This window comes from Somniosus microcephalus, chromosome 2 (assembly GCF_052327205.1).
Source record: "Somniosus microcephalus isolate GS21.2 chromosome 2, FLI_Smic_1.0, whole genome shotgun sequence".
NCBI classification, from domain to species: Eukaryota; Metazoa; Chordata; class Chondrichthyes; order Squaliformes; family Somniosidae; genus Somniosus; species Somniosus microcephalus.
The window spans coordinates 45698481-45711240 of record NC_140988.1 but is presented as its reverse complement, the minus strand read 5'-3'; the positions used below and the strand labels follow the sequence as shown (position 1 = coordinate 45711240).

Genomic DNA, 12760 nt, shown 5'->3' with positions numbered 1-12760 from the left:
GTGTGTGAATATTGTTTAAGGACAGAGTCTGGTTCAGCTGTGATGTACCTTGTTCTCTATGATTGAGTAGCCTGGAAATGTTCATTCTCGAGGCTCACGTGAGGAACAACCACTTGGGCGAGGTACAGGAGAATGATTGACCCCATGGAAGGAGTTAACTTCTCTAGCAGAGGAGGAACAAAAGAGAGAAAATTGGTGGAAACAATATTAGCAGCTTAATATTTAAATTCTAAAGAAGTTACTTTATTTCATTTTTTATTTCAGAGTTCAGATGATGAAGAATGTTCTGGAAAAGGGCGTAACCGTCACATTGTTGTCAATAAGATTGAGCTGCCAAACTCAATTGATGTACTTGAAAGCTTTAAGGTTGCAAGAGAAAGTTGGGAGTTGCTTCATTCTCAAGAGGCTTTGGAAAAAGGTAGGGCTGATCCCATTCTATAATGGGAAGTAAATTCTCTTGCTCTGTAGAACCTCTAAATATCTGGTGAGATTTTGTTGTAACGTCAGGATGTCTGAACATGCACACAGTTTTGATTTTTCTCCATTTATATTAGAGATTGACTGGTTAACAGTTGTTGCATCAAATTACTGGCTCGGTTAACTCATTCCCAGTGTGAAAGCACTGAACGATTCAGTCCCCTTTCAGGTTTTCAGATGGAAATCATTTACTAGGTTACTCACAATTATATTGTAGTATAAGTAGTACTCCATTTATGGTACAGATCTGCCACTAATGCAACTGTTGAAGTCTGTGACAAATTTAAAATATAATTGTTTGCTTTGGTTTCTTGGAGATTTGCCTGATGACTGATTTCCAGATGCCAGAAGTCCTGCGTGTCATATCCATGCCATTGTAAACAGAAATAGTGCTGACACCGAGGGCAGAAATGGTAAAAGCATGGTTGCTATCATGGCACGCAGCTGAAGTGCTCCTGCTCTTATCTGTACAGTGAGTTATAAGATTTGACTGCCATTCTGTTTGGTGTTTCTCCAGTGATTAAGATTGGGGAAGTTACTGAAGCAAAGGACAATTTAAAAAAAATAAAAAATAAAAATGTAAAAAAAATTGGGCAGCAGATACCCCTGTGTAACCTATGTTGCTTGGGCGGGTACAATTGTTTTTAAATCTTTTTAAAAATCCTGTTTTCCTTCCGCTCACTGGGGGAGCGCTTTGTAGGTGAATGGTCGTAAAACCTCTTTACTATCTGTACAGAGAGGTGCAGAAGCTCTTCACTTGATCAGTCAAGTGGCAGCCATATTTCTCCTTACCCATTCTTCTGCCTTGAAGCAGTTCTATACTTAATAAAAAAGACAACAGTAGATTTCTGCTGTTAGCATTTTCATCATTCTGCCACATCTTGTTTAATGCTTTATATAAGGATGTCTGTAATAGTAGTAGTTACATTTTGTGCATTGTGAACTTTGTTAGTTTGAAGGTTCTTCAGTTCAGTTCAGATCACCTCTCCATGGTTCCCTGATCTTATCGAGGCATCTGGGGAGCTACCGCATCGAAGTAATTCCTATTCTCCAGTACAGTTTACACAGCAATTCTTGTGGATAAGTATAGGTGAAAGGTTTGTTTTACACACATCAAAACATTTGAAGGGGACTGCAAATATTTGTTACCTTGTTTTAAACAGTGCTATTTTAGAATCTCTTAAATAATTTTAGGAAAGAACTACAGCTAAACAGTTGTAAAAATTATAGGATTGTAAATTTTTTTAGGGCTTTTTATTTAAATGTTTGGACATAAAGTAGAAAAATTAGTTCTGTGAAATTGGCTTTGTTTATAGCTATCACATTGAAAACTGCATTTAGCTAAATTCTTTTGAATGGCTTTCTTTGATGACTTTTCAAACAAATTAATAGAGAAGCACATCTTCAAAAGGGAGTAGTTTCTAAATTCTCTATTGGTTACCATCTTTCTCAGAATTATGCAGGCATTTCTACCAAAACCCTTTGAAATATAGTCGCCTTTCAGAAGTCAATCTGGTAAATAGAGGGACTTTACTCATAACAAAAAGCAATCATCGTACATATAAAGGTAAACAACAACTGAAAATGCTGGAAACACTCAGCAGGTCAGACAGCGTCGTGGAGAGAGAAACAGAGTTAATGTTTCAGGTCAATGACCCTTCGTCAGAACTGGAAAAAGTTGGAGAAGTAACAGATTTTTAAGCAAGTGTGGGGCAGGGAAAGGGAGGAGGGGAGGAAAGAACAAAGGGAAGATCTGTGATAGGGTGGAAGGCAGGAGAGATTAAAAGACAAAAGAGATGATGGTGCAAGGCAAAAGGAGATGGTAATGGGACAAATTAAGAAACAAATGATGACTCTAGATGAGGTGTAAATGACAATGACAAAATCAGCAACAGCTGCCATGTGAGAGAAAAAAGTTATACTGATGTCTACATAGCTGTCCATGCTAGGGCTGTTCTGATCAGAGTATTTTGTGGCTTGATAGGGAGCGGTAGCATGGTGGTTATGTCACTGGGCTAGTAATCCAGAGGCTTGGACTAATGATCCGGAGAAGTGAGCTGGGGGAATTTAAATTTAGTTAATTAAATAAATCTGGAATAAAAAGCTGATTGTGACCATAAAACTACTGGTTTGTCGTAGAAACACAACTGGTTCACTAATTCCGTTAGGGAAGGAAATCTGCCGCCCTTACCCGGTCTGGGCTTATATGTGACTCCAGACCCACAGCAATGTGGTTGACTCTTAATGGCCACTCAGTTGTAACAAACCGTTTCACCTCACGGACTGCGGCGGTTCAAGAAGGCGGCTCACCACCGCCTCGAGGGCAATTGAGGACGGGCAATAAATGCTGGCCTTGCCAGCGACGCCCACATCCCCTGAATGAATAAAAAAAATAGTGCACAATGTTTCTAGCACTTGGGTGTGCTCTGTGGTTGGTTTTTTCAAACACATGTCCATTTGTAATACAGTATTGGCTTGACTAACTTTCTAACGTACCTCAAATAATAGAACACAATTTCTTAGCATGCAATTCCAGAAACTATTTTGAGGGTGGTATCTTAGAAGAAGTTGTTTATTAAGCTAAGAAACACAGTACAGAGAGAACCCATAAATTATGGATGCCCTCAGTTGTAACTAACCGCTTCACCTCACGGACTGCAGCTCCATTTTTGTCACCAGACAATGGTTGCATATCTCTGCAAGGGTACTTGCAAGTACTGAATAACTTTTTTTTCCTTAACTTCCTTAAACTGAGATGCACTATTAGTCACTGTTTTATGATGTGTTGTAGAACTTATTTCTGATTCTCTTCCACTTTTAAGAATTCACTCGAATCTGCATGTCATGGAAGACTGAAACCTGGCTGTGGCTGAGGATATTCATAACCGACATGATTATATACCAGGTAAATTATTTGAGGTCACGCTGACTGTGGAAGTACAGAAAGCCCTTTTGTTGTCAAATATATTTGCTCAGCCTTCTTAATCAGTGACTTCTTCTGAATTTACTGGTTGAAGTTAATAGTTATTTTCATTTTTAAAAATTCTTGTCTATTGCCATGTGACTTGAATCCCTCTGGGAGTTTTCTTCCTTGTTGGATAAGTATTTCAGTCTGTATAATTTTTCCTTTCTATTATCATTACTCACCATTCATATTCCGCCAAAAATTTACACAATCACATATAAACAGAAATTCTCCAATATAAAGCTACCATAAAAGTTCCTCATCTACCCCACTACAAATCCCTAAAAATAAAATGCATCACTTAACAGTATCTCACAAGTTTGTTAATAAGCTTGGCTTTTCCAGTGTAATCTCTCTCCCCACAGCCTCTGAACATTCCTTTTACACACAAAAAAAATTTGGCCCCATTTATTGCCCATCCCGAGTTGCCCTGAGGGCATTGTTAACCATGTAGTGTGGAACTTTGGTCACATGTAGGCCAGACCGGGTAGTGGTGGCAGGCAATGCTCCCTCTAATTTTTGGGGGGCCATGTGGCCCCTTTAACGAGCTGCGTGGCCCATTCAAAAATTCAGGCATGCACAGTTTTTGCATTGAAAAGCTGGTGAGTGGCTGTGCGGGAGTTAAAGGGAACATTGGTGGCAGGTTCCCTTCCCTGAAGGACATTAGTGAACCAGTTGGGGTTTTTATTAAAATCTGGCAGCTTTCATGTATATTTTATCTGGTCAAATTTCCCAACTTGCCATGGTGGGAACTTCCCAACTTGCCTCTGGTTGCAACTGCATTGCCATGTCCCCAAGGGTACATCTGTTACCACCCCCACCACACTCATACCATCCTTTTTTGGGACGTTGAATCCTATGTTTGGATGTCAATGTAATATGCTCAATGTAAACAAACAAAATGCATATACTGTATACAGTTGTCAGTCTCTGATGTGAGAGATACATTTTCCAGGAAACGGTGGCTACTACTGCAACCCAGTCAGAAAGCAAATGGGAATCCTACATTCATGCAGGCACAAAACATCTTGTATAGATAGATAGAAACCTTTTACCATTAAGTCTGAACTAATTTTTTTTAGATGTATTGAGAGGGAAGTTGCTCATATTTAGAAAGCTATAAAAGTGATTTAATAGTTACTTAAATTAAAATCTTAAATTTAAGTTAAATTTAGAAATACACCATTTGGCATTTCAGTGGTATGCCGTCTTGGCACCAATGCACTGTGTTGTGGCATAGTTCACCACATGGCAGTGTCTTCTGTGCTGCTGCGGGTGGGCAAGGAAGGGCAATAGGTAGAGGATAGGTAGTTATTTATATAAATAAAATTAAAATACTTTAAAGGAAACTGGATAAAAGTAAGCTTGACTGCACACTAGTGAAAGAAAAGAAAGATTTGCATTTATATAGTGCCTTTCACGACCACAGGATGTCCCAAAGTGCTTTACAGCCAATGAAGTACTTTTGAAGTGTAGTTACTGTTGTAATGTAGGAAATGCTGCAGCCAAATTGCGCACAGCAAACTCCCACAAACAGCAATGTGATAATGACCAGATAATCTGTTTTTGTTATGTTGATTGAGGGAGAAATATTGGCCAGGATGCCAGGGATAACTCTCTTTTCCCCCCCGCCCCCCCCCACTCTTCGAAACAGTGCCATGGGATCTTTTACATCCATTTGAGAGAGCAGATGGGGCCTCGGCTTAATATCTCATCCAAAGGATTAGAAGAATAAAAGCAGTTACAATTTCTGTCATCTATTATTCAAATGTTAGTTTGCTGATTAAGGAAAGCAAGATTATTGAAGTGGTCTAAAGATCAGCAATAAATATTTTTGACTTTTTACATTTTTATTATATGCATAATGGGATTATTTAAGTGATGTACGTGATGTTCTTTACCTTTTTATTGCCTTAGTTTGTAATTTAAGCTTTTTTTTTTGAAGGGCCAATACAGAAAAGCAATAAACAGTCTTCATCAGTTAGGTGCTCTGCAAGGAGCCCAGCAGCATGTCGTGATTCAGGGCGCACTCGAACAGCAGCGAGCATTAATCCAAATGGCTGCCTGTCACTTTGCATTAGGAGAATACAGAGTAAGTCCACAATGGTAATATATTCCAGGAACTTAGAGAATGGCTTTTGCCTAACCGCTTTACAAACTTCAAATTTCCTATTCCATTGTAACCAAAATATATTCTGGTTTATTATATGGTTTTAATTATTTTTTACAAGATTTCGGGATATCTTGTTAGTCTGTTTGAAAACGTGATCAGCTTGATGAACATTTTTGATGCACATGCTGTTACTGTTCAGAAGAGACAGTTTGGTATATGACCTTTTGACCTCCTGGGTTACTGCTGTGGTTAATTGGTGTTGAGGGTCGCTAGAACTCAGCTGAGAGTTCCTCACACAGTAAGTTTCTAATCTGAATGGTGGACACTGTGAAGATGCGATGCTATTCCTTACCAAGATTGAAAGGGAGTGTCAAACTGTTGCTATTCTGCAACCCATATTAGCTGAGCGTAAAGCAGGATTATCGTAGATGAGGGAAGAGCTGGTTGCTGCCGCTCCTCTTGAATGAAACTAAGTTGGCTGCTTGGTGCAGGGGTTGAGGACAGGTGTAAAAATAAAAGGGCTTTAGATTCCTGAGGCATTGGGACCGCTTCAGAGGAAGGTACAACCTGTACAAGCCGGATGGGTTACACCTTAACAGAGTCGGGGTGGTTTGCTAGTGCTGTTGGGGAGGGTTTAAACTAGCTTGGCGGGGGATGGGCACCAGCATATAGAAGTAGAAAAGAGGAATAAGGTGCATGAAAGAGTGAGTGTGTTGGATAGTACTAGAGAAGAAAGTAGTACTAGAGGCGGAAGTAGTACCATATTAGATAGGAGCAGACTAAGAAAGACTACGAAAAATTCAAAAATGGGTTTAGAATGCATGTATATAAACGCAAAGTGTGGTGAATAAGGTTGGTGAGGTACAAGCATAATTAGCCATGTGGCAATAACAGAAACTTGGCTTAAAAACGGTGAGGACTGGGCACTTAATATTCAAGGTTACAAGGTGTTCAGAAAAGATAGGGAAGGAAAAAAGGGAGGTGGGGTGGCAGTGCTGATTAAGGAAGACATTGTAGTGTTGGAAAGGGAGGATGTTCTTGAGGGGACAAGGACAGAATCCATTTGGTTAGAGTTGAGGAGCAAAAACGGTATGATCACGCTATTGGGAGTATTCGATAGGCCTCCAAATAGTGAGAGGGAGGTAGAGGAGAAAATCTGCAGGGAAATCGCAGAGATATGCAAGAGCTATAGAGTGGTGATATTGAGGGACTTTAATTACTCAAATATCGATTGGGATAACACGAGGGTAAAGTGAAAGGAGGGGGAGGAATTTCTGAAATGTATTCAGGAGAATTTCCTTGACCAGTATGTTCTTGGCCTAACTAGGAAGGAGGCATTGCTGGATCTGGTGCTGGGGAATGAGGTGGGCCAGGTCGACCAAGTGTCTGGAAGAACACTTGGGTACAAGTGATCATCGTATCATAAGATTTAGATTGGCAATGGAGAGGAGCAAGGAACAATCTAGAGTGGAACTTCTAAACTGGAATGGGATGCGAAAGGATCTAGCCAGGGTAAAATGGGACCAAAGACTGACAGGAAAAACTATAACGGAACAATGGGTGATCTTTAAGGAGGAGAATTTCCAAGTACAGGCTAGGTACATTCCAACAAGAGGGAAGGGTAAGGGAACCAAAGCAAGGGCTCCTTGGATGACGAGGGAGATAGAGAAGCTGATGAAACAAAAAAAGAGGGTGTATGATGCATGTCAGGTGAATTCTTTGTATTGGTGTTTACTAAGGAAGTGGATGCTGACAAAAAAATCAGTAGAAGTGGAAAAGGTAGAAACAATGGAAGGGGTGAAAATTGATGAGACAGGATGTACTAGAAAGGTTGGGTATGCTTAGAGTGGACAAGTTGCCTGGTCCAGATGGCTTGCATCCCAGGCTGCTAAGGAAATTGGGGGAGGAGATAGCAGAAGGGCTTGCCATAATTTCCCATTCTTCCCTAGATGCGGGGGAGGTGCCTGAGGATTGGAAAGTGGCAAATGTGACACCATTGTTCAAGAAAGGGTGCAAGGACAATCTTAGTAAATACAGGCCAGTCAGTTTAACATCAGTGGTGGGTAAAGTTTTAGAAACAATAATCAAGGAAAAAATTAAAGGGCACTTGGAGAGGTTTAAGCTAATTAAGGGGAGCCAACACGGATTTGTAAATGGCAGATCGTGTTTGACTAATCTAATTGAATTTTTTGATGAAGTAACAGGGATTGATGAAGGAAATGCAATGGATGTTGTCTACATGGATTTTAGGAAGGCGTTTGACAAAGTACCACATAGAAGGCTGGTTAACAAAATTGAGGCTCATGGAATAGGTGGGTCAGTGGCAGCTTGGATAAGGAATTGGCTTAAGGACAGAAAACAGCAAGTTGTGGTAAATGGTTGTTTTTCAGACTGGCGGATGGTATAGACAGTGGTGTTCCCCAAGGGTCAGTGCTGGGGCCACTGCTTTTTTGATATATATAAATGACCTGGATATTGGCATACAGAGTAGAATTTCTAAATTTGCCGATGACACCAAACTTGGGTGTGGCAAACTGAGGATGATACCAATCGACTGCAACAGGACATAGAAAGGCTAACAGAATGGGCAGACAAGTGGCAGATGGAATTTAATACAGAGAAGTGTGAGGTGATGCATTTTGGCAGAAGGGACAGCGAGAAGCAATATACACTTAATGGCACAGTTTTAAAGAGTGTGCTGGGAGTTGATGTGCATAGGTCCCTGAAGGTGGCAGGACATATTGAGAGAGTGGTTAGCAAAGCATATGGGATCTTAGGCTTCATAAATAGAGGTATTGAGTACAAAAGTAGAGAAGTCTTATTTTCATCTTCACTTCCGCTGCATAAAAAAGTTTTTCCTCACATCCCCCCTGTATCACTTGCCCAAAACTTTAAATCTGTGTCCCCTAGTCCTTGTACCACCGATTAGTAGGAACAGCCTTTCCCCGTCTAGCCTATCCAAACAAGTCATAATCTTGTACACCTCTATCAAATCACCCCTCAACCTCATTTACTCTAATGAAAACAAATCCAGCTTCTCCAACCTGTCCTTATAGCTAAGATTTCCCCCATCCCCAGAACCATTCTGGTACATCTCCTCTGCACCCTCTCAAGCGCCTTCACATCCTTCCTAAAGTGTGGTGACCAGAACTGGACGCAATACTCCAATTGTGGCCTAACCAGCACTTTATAAAGATTCAGCATAACTTCTCTACTTGCTGCCGACGGAAGTGGTGGAAGCGGAGACACTCAATGTTTTCAAGGGGAGACTGGATAGGCACTTGAGGGAAATAAACTTGCAGGGCTACGGGGATAGAGCGGGGGAAATGAGACTGACTGGATTGCTCTGCAGAGAGCCGGCACGGACTCGATGGGCCAAATGGCCTCCTCCTGTGCCGTTATGACTCTTAACAAATGCTCATGCATTATTAGTTATTAAGTAAGGAATCTACTGTTTTGACCACTCTTTTGAGAGGAACTGCATTGCCTGATTTGCACATGGAGATTTTTTTTCTTTTTAAACAAAGAATTTAAATTTACCTGTGGAGTTAATGATTGGGAAAACCACTAAAGCAGACATTAAAATGGGTTCAAGAGACAATTGGATGCATTCCTGAAGATAGAAAAGATTGAGGAGTATGCTGAGAAGGTGGGTAGGTGGGTTTGATCTGTCAAAAATGGAAGGGTGATTTAGGCTTTATGGCCTCTGCTGTTTCTAAAAAAAATCTGTGTTCTTATTTAAGCTGATAAATTGAATATATGACCGTGTAATTTTTTTTCTCACCATTTGAAAAGACTGCAAAACTTTGACACTGTAGTGAAGATGATCCATGAATCTGAACTCTTGTTTTCCTTCTGCAGATGACATGTGATAAGGTGTTGGATGTTATGTGCAGTGTCATTCCATGTACGCAAGATGTAGTGAAAGTACAGGAGGAAATTCCAAAGGTGAAACCTAGATTCAGGAAAGGTATGGAGCACAACCAGATGCTTCAGATATTCAGAAATGTGCTTTTTTTTTTTTTACCTCTTCCCTTAAGACTTTTGGAGGGATATGAAGGAGTTGTGATATTTGGTAGTGCCTGTTTCCCATCTAAAATAGACTAACTTAGCATGGGGAAAGTGTTCCCCCCATATAATACCTCATTGTACGCATTGATCTAAGTACATCTCTACAATATGTTTTACCTCTGGTGCCACAGTGATTGAAGTAACCTGTTTGCTTGTTCAACATGGGCAAAAACATATTGGGGTGAGATGCACAGTTAGTTTGGCTCAGCCGTAGGTACTTATGGTATACATTTTCCAATTTCTTTTTGTAATGTGTGAAATAGTTGAGACTGCAATTGGATAATTTATAGAAAAGCAAAATACTGTAGATGCTGAATATCTGAAATAAAACCAGAAAATACTGGAAATACTAAGCATCTGTGGAGAGAGAAACAGTGTTGACATTTCAGGTCGAAGACCTAATTTATAGGTTTGGTAAAAGCTGTGTCTGTGAAATGGGAGTCTTCTCATTTTCAGATGAGAGATGTAGTGAGGACAAGTGGATTGTTACCACCTGTTCTAAAGCCAAATATTCAAAGTATTTGTACCCCTCTAACTCTCTGGGACTTCTAACAATCCCAATGCTGATATTGTCAGGGGTTTTAGCTCTTTTCTGTCTATGGAATTCTTGGTGGTAGTGATGGAAGACATTAGAATAAGAGTGATTTTTATCCCCTGCACTCGCATAAAGATGTTGACACAAATTTGCATGTAGGATGGAGCAAGCTAGAGCCCTGTATTTTTGTGATAATTATAACCTAGAAGTGCAGATTGCTTAACACGACCGGTATGGTGCAGGTTCAATCTCCCATGTTGCTGAGTTCCTGAACGCGCGCTACTGTAGAAAGGCAGCGAACAGAGGACAGAACCCGGGCTGATTCTGCACAACACCTAGTTTCTGATTGATAGCAGCATCAGTGGAGGCCTAGGAAATGATTGCCCTCCTAGTATCTTAAGTGAGCTTGATATGTTGCCAATAAAAAGAGGGAACGGAAAAACAGATTGGAGTTACCCTCGTGTATATTTAAATATAAATTCTAATTAAATACATATTTATACTAAAAAATCTAGATGGGACTGACAAGTTTTTTTTATATATATATATATATACAGCATAATTTGCTTAGCACATGTAAGAAATAGTATGAATTTGCAGAAATTATAATTCTCTTTAATTTCTCAAATGGTCTAAATGTACTGCTGACATTTTGATATTTTTTTCTTTTTACCCCATTTTCTTTAGCTTCAGACCTTAAGCTGTTGCCCTGTACAAGCAAAGCTATGATGCCATATTGCCTTCAGTTAATGTTGGCTTGCTTTAAGGTAAGCTGATTGACTGACTGTGACCAAACCCTTTTGGTAACAATAATTTACAGTATTTGCTGTTGGGTGTAAGTAAGGATTTGAGTCAGTCATGGTGAACAAACAAAAAGCTTTATATGAGTAACAATGGCCTGGATTTTGCAGTCAGCAGCAAAGTGATGGCGCTCGCTGCTGAACTCGAAAGCTGCTCACAAAGATCTAACAACTGTGGCGTCAATTTCACCTTTCCCAGCGTTAATTTAAATCTGACGCCAAGTCTAGGGGATCTCCAGCATCAAGCAACAGTGATGCCAGCAAGCTGGCTAAGCAGCCAATCACATTGAAGAATTCTCAGACAGCAAACCAAGAAGTAAAATGCACTGATTTTTCTTCACTTTTTAATCATTTTACAGAGAGCAAAATAAAGATTGGGACATGGGATGAAGGTAGAAACTGAAATATCATAAACAAACGTTTAAAAATATATTATTATAACCATGGAATTTTTATCATAATGGAAAAATTTGACATTCCACAAATACAAAATTAGTTTTTATGAGGCAGAACGTTTGTTCAGCCGTAATTGTGACTCAGTACATCATTAAAAACCCAGTTACCTCATTCGACAAGACTTAACTTTTTCGCTGGTTTTTAAAAGCATTATTTCAGCGTAAAATGAGTAGTTTTGCAGCGCGCACTGTGGAGGAGCAGGGAATGACTGACAGCAACTTCTGGATTTCAGCGTTTAACTGCACATGTGCATACTCCAGAAGTTGCTGTCAGATTCACAGTTGTAATGACGGTGAATGCTGACAGTTTTGTCATCATTACAACCACACATTCCGGGCCATTAGGTTTTTTCCCCTTCCTTTCTCAGAGGCTCAATCTCGCCTGCAAGGTACAGCTCCATGGCACTGTTAGCCCTCTGATACCTAATTCAACTAGACATTCTTCATGTGTGAGCCTAGACAATGAGTACTGGCAGGCTAGTTGACTGTAAAGAAGAAGAAAGAACGAACTTGCATTTATATAGCACCTTTCACGACCTCGGGATGTCCCAAAGCACTTGTCCCAAACAGAGAGCTCCCATAAACAGCAATGAGATAATGACCAAATAATCTGTTTAAGACATTAAGTAGAAGACATCATTTCTGATTCTGTCCTTGCATCTTGCTTGTACCTGATGTCCCTACATGTGTTTTCTAGCATGGGTCACTGGATAATAATCATGATCAAGAACCGTACTGTTCTGTTCCCCACCCCACCCCCCAATCCTGAGATGCTGAAGCCAGCGGTAGTGTCCCATTTGCTGCTTGGATGAGTTGAGCTAACTCAGCACAGACTGGAAATCAAAACTAGGAAATTCTGGCTCAATATCTCAACTGGCAGTGCATTTACCCAGTAGGCCATTCAGGGAGACTTTTATTTAATGTTATCTGGACTACTAACTGTGGTTTTTTTACTCTGTGGCATTCCCGCACCAGCTCCAGATGAGAGGACAAGCAGGTGATTACTGACCATTGGAAGTGTACAGATCAGTGCTAGCTAATTTTTTTATTCCTCGCTGTAAGGAAAAATCTGGCCTCTTACTGGTATTTGCTCAGAGAATGTCACCAGGTTATCTCGTGGGACATCATGGACACAAAACATGTTGTTCCCCTTGGTTCATTATATTGATACTTGAATGCACTACAACACTCTCAAAATCTGTTTTCAACCAACATCTGATATAGCGCCTTCTCGTCATAACTTCCTTTTAAGACATGATTTCTGTTTATGAACTGCTTTTTGAAAAATAAAATTTCCAAATTTTTTCCCTCCTTTCCTGTTGCCAGTGACTCTTGCTATGGTAC

General features: G+C 40.1%; 1 protein-coding gene across 3 annotated transcripts in view; it reads left to right on the top strand.

Moving 5' to 3' along the window:
* ints10 (integrator complex subunit 10) overlaps positions 1 to 12760 on the top strand; it is a 78830-nt gene that overhangs the window by 53230 nt on the left and 12840 nt on the right. For all 3 annotated transcript variants that reach the window (XM_086009219.1, XM_086009210.1, XM_086009229.1), the window contains exons 10-14: positions 265 to 418; positions 3300 to 3382; positions 5388 to 5534; positions 9417 to 9525; positions 10849 to 10928. In XM_086009219.1, coding sequence (XP_085865345.1) covers positions 265 to 418; positions 3300 to 3382; positions 5388 to 5534; positions 9417 to 9525; positions 10849 to 10928 — 573 coding nt within the window. The remainder of the gene's footprint in view (positions 1 to 264; positions 419 to 3299; positions 3383 to 5387; positions 5535 to 9416; positions 9526 to 10848; positions 10929 to 12760) is intronic.